Genomic DNA, 3,642 nt, shown 5'->3' with positions numbered 1-3,642 from the left:
GCTTGCAGAGCTTTTGGAGGGGTAGGATCTAGAGACATCGCATTCGCCAGGTGTACAGGAACTGAACTTTTCAACAGACAGTCATTAAACAAAGCGTTCTGGGGAAATATTTTTGGTATATATAGTCTCCTACTCCCCATTAAAGACTGCAAAAATGTTGCATTCATCTTATCAGACACAGGAAAACCATGATTAACTAGCTAGTACTGGTAGATAATGTCCAAACTAAGTACCAATATAGTTTTCAGCATAACTTAAGACAGAAGCCCTGTTACTCAGCTGCCAGGTCTGGCGTGTACCTGGAGCTCCCCGCGGTTCTTTTAAAGACATTGTTATTAAAGATCCAGTGCTACAAACCACTAAATCTACCTAATCTATTCTAGTTCATACACATATTGTACAATATTGCCTAGTACTCACTACATACCAAGAGGAAAAGATGCTGACTTGAATTACAGTAAATGTGCTTTTTTTAAAAAAATAAAATAAAAGAGAGCCACAACATAGTTTGACCAGCATGCAGCAAACTTTCTTCAGCTAATATATAGAAATTGTCTAATACGATTAGAAAAAATAATTAGTGAGAGGCCAGAGACATATTTGATCAAGGAAATTAAGAGATTTCTCTGCAATGTTGAGGCTTTTGCCACTGAAGACTCAAGAAACTATTCATTCTGTGTCCCTTCTCCTCCTTCCCTCTCCTTTATATTATATAAATTTTTACAGAGATTATTATAAGGCCTATTATTTTTGCATCTATCCTGTAATTTATCTCAAAATAATTTAAAATGCCATAGACAAGCTAAGACCAAAAGCAACTGCTTTTACCATCCACTCAACACTCATGCTTTTATTCTAACAAAGCTGAGGTCCACATGCAGAAATAAATGTTCAGTTTGCTTCTACGACAGGTCAACAATCTGCTCATTCCTAAACACGGCATGGGACCTTCACTTTTAAAAGTGAAACATCTCCAAAAGCTTACTTTGAGACAGCAGTCATCAAATCCTCACTAAGAATTACAACAGAACCTAGCCAAAACAGGTCTATCAACAGAAAATCTTTGGAGATTCTCAGTGATTTTGGACAATAAGTTTTTAACTGTCTGAAGGCTCCAGCGCACTTACTCCAGCATGTGTCTCTGCTGACAACAGCTGCTGCAGCTCAGCAGCTCAGAGAATGTGCTTCACTGGCTTCATCTACAAGACTCGTTTACAGCTAGTGTTGCACTTTAATTAACGCCATATACATGCGGTGACCACTGCATCTTCAGATTCCTCGCCCGCTACCTCTCCATATTTTGGGGATCGCATCTCCTCCTGCAGGACAATGTTTGTGCACTACCGAGACTGCCCGAAGCACCTTTCTCTCCCCAAGGAAGGTTACGTGCCCTCCAGCACCTTCTCGTCAGGTGACAAACGGAGGTTTCCTTCTTCTGCACCCCCAGAAACCTCCGCCTCCTCTCCCGTAGCAAACACAACAGTCCTGTTTCAGGTCAGTCCAGAGCACAACAGGATGGGCAGCATCTCCAGCAGATATGTACCAGCACAAAGGAGATGGAAGAAAAGCAGGAGATAGAAGACATCGTGACTGAAGGATGCAGAGCAACAAGTAGGGGAGTCGGTAAATTGCAGAACGTTGTATCTGACAATACAAAACACTTCTCAAGCTGCAAAGTCTGATGTTCAGCTCCCATTTCTAGTGTTGGTTTTTTTTTTTCTGAGCAAAACTGCAGTTAATTAGCCCGCTAAACTCGAACTCTGTTCAAACTGTCTGGTCTAAGTAGGCGCTACTTATTCTCCCACCACGTCTGCTTCATCAGCGGTGTTAGACAAGCAATGCAGTAAAGACACTTGCTGGTAATTTGGCACAGTTTGAAAACACACCAACAACAGTGTTACAGTTAACATGACTCAGTGATGGGGAACTGATTGTAAAGAAAGAGTTGCAGGTTTCTTTCTTTTTTTTCCTTTCAAGAAGAAAGATCTTATAAAACAACTAATGCTTCCTCTTAAACTTTCTACTCCTGCTCTTTTTAGGTCAGATATCGGCCTCTGAATTTTTCAGGTACTTTCTCGTGAAAAAATCTGTATTAGAAATTTCTAAGATGCACAGTTAAGAAAAATACCTTCCTTACTCCCCCCAAATCTTTCAAATGCTGCAACCTTCCAGGGTTAATACTGATCTGAAACAAGGGTCCAAGAATGACAGTGAGAGAAGTGAAACAAGAGGTGTATGTCTAATTTGACAACTAGGACTCATGCCCCACGGCACCTCCTCCTCGGACAGAGAGGGCACAGCACCTTCCCCCTCGTCTTCTGTCTAAGGTCACTGGTTTATCCTCCTCTTCCAGCTCCACAAGAACTGATTGAACATGCATTGCGCTTGAGGTCAGAGTTCCAGCAAACAAAACCTTGACAGCATGTTTAAAAAACAAAAGCAGTTCTCTCTTCCTTACTCACTAAGACCTGTCACAGCAGGGTCCCACTGTGCTCTCCAGGGAAAGCTGCGAGGACTGACGCAGGAGCGGGCCCGTAGTGGGATCCACCATTGAGGAGGTTGGGAAGAGCTTGTACCAGCCGATGGCTAAAGTTGACAAATCCAGTTCTTCCAGGAGGACTCTGGCCACTCCCATGAAGTGCTTGCGCTCCATGCGCCCGTAGTTTCCCCAGACTATCACCTGAGGAACAAGAGAGGGGAGCACAATTAATCCTCCAATTGACACACTTGCTTGGGAAGCACAAGTCTGATCAATCCTTCTTTGTGCTCATCCAACTTCCCAGGGCCTTACTACAGTCCCAGAAGAGCAGGGAGGTTTACACGACAATGGGCATACAGGGGGCTGTTGGTGATGCAAAGCTCTGGCTGATGATTTTATGGCTTTTTTAAGCACAGTTTTACAAATCCTAATGTTATCCAACTTTTTTTCCCTGATGGGAGAGAGGTGAGTGCATGTGTGGATGAGACACCATTCTGCTGTTCTACGGGCTGGGCAGGGCCAGCGCACGCACAAAGCATCCCTGGAGCTGCATCTCCAACACCTGCACGGAAAACCTGGTCCTGGCACAGCAAAGGGCCTTGGACACAACAAAAGGTGGCCCAAAGGAAAAGGGCAGGAAGGGCTCCTGATCTGGAAAAATACACCAACAGAAAAAAAGGTGGGCAACAGCTTGGGTCAAGAGCCAACAGCTTGAGGAAAAGAGCACAACTTAACTTCTGCACTCGGAGCTTGACACAGGGGAGATGGTGTTGAGACACGGCTACTCACCTAGAGAAAGGGCAGGAGCTGGGCACTGGCAAGTGGGACCAGTGACGCAAGGGACACACATGGAGTGGCATGCAGGGGAAGCAGAACAGGCTGCTGAGAAAGGCTTGCAGATGCAGAGGAAGGTCTAATGAAAGAGAGCTGGCAGACGAGCAGGGAAAGCTGAATCACACTTACGACACGATGGAGACCAGTGGGTGGAACAACAGATGGAGTGAGGGTCATGGGCTTAGGCATGCTGGAGGTCTGCACGTGACCAAGTGGCCCTATGTGGCTCAAGACAAAGGTGACAGCTGACTCCAGAGCGAGTCCACGTTCTGAAGAGGAGAGGATGAGTACGATGGGTTATGACAGTGACTAGTGATATCTGGCTAACC

General features: G+C 45.0%; 1 protein-coding gene across 1 annotated transcript in view; it reads right to left on the bottom strand.

The window, feature by feature from the left end:
• Window positions 1-2,461: 2,461 nt before the first annotated feature.
• RIMS4 (regulating synaptic membrane exocytosis 4) overlaps window positions 2,462-3,642 on the bottom strand; it is a 15,839-nt gene continuing 14,658 nt past the window's right edge. Inside the window, exon 5 of the mRNA XM_010072561.1 lies at window positions 2,462-2,680. Coding sequence (XP_010070863.1) covers window positions 2,462-2,680 — 219 coding nt within the window. The remainder of the gene's footprint in view (window positions 2,681-3,642) is intronic.

The sequence above is a fragment of the Pterocles gutturalis genome, unplaced genomic scaffold (genome assembly GCF_000699245.1).
Source record: "Pterocles gutturalis isolate BGI_N339 unplaced genomic scaffold, ASM69924v1 scaffold16542, whole genome shotgun sequence".
Taxonomy (NCBI): Eukaryota; Metazoa; Chordata; class Aves; order Pterocliformes; family Pteroclidae; genus Pterocles; species Pterocles gutturalis.
Note: the sequence above shows the minus strand (reverse complement) of the source record. Positions and strands in the feature narration are given on the sequence as shown.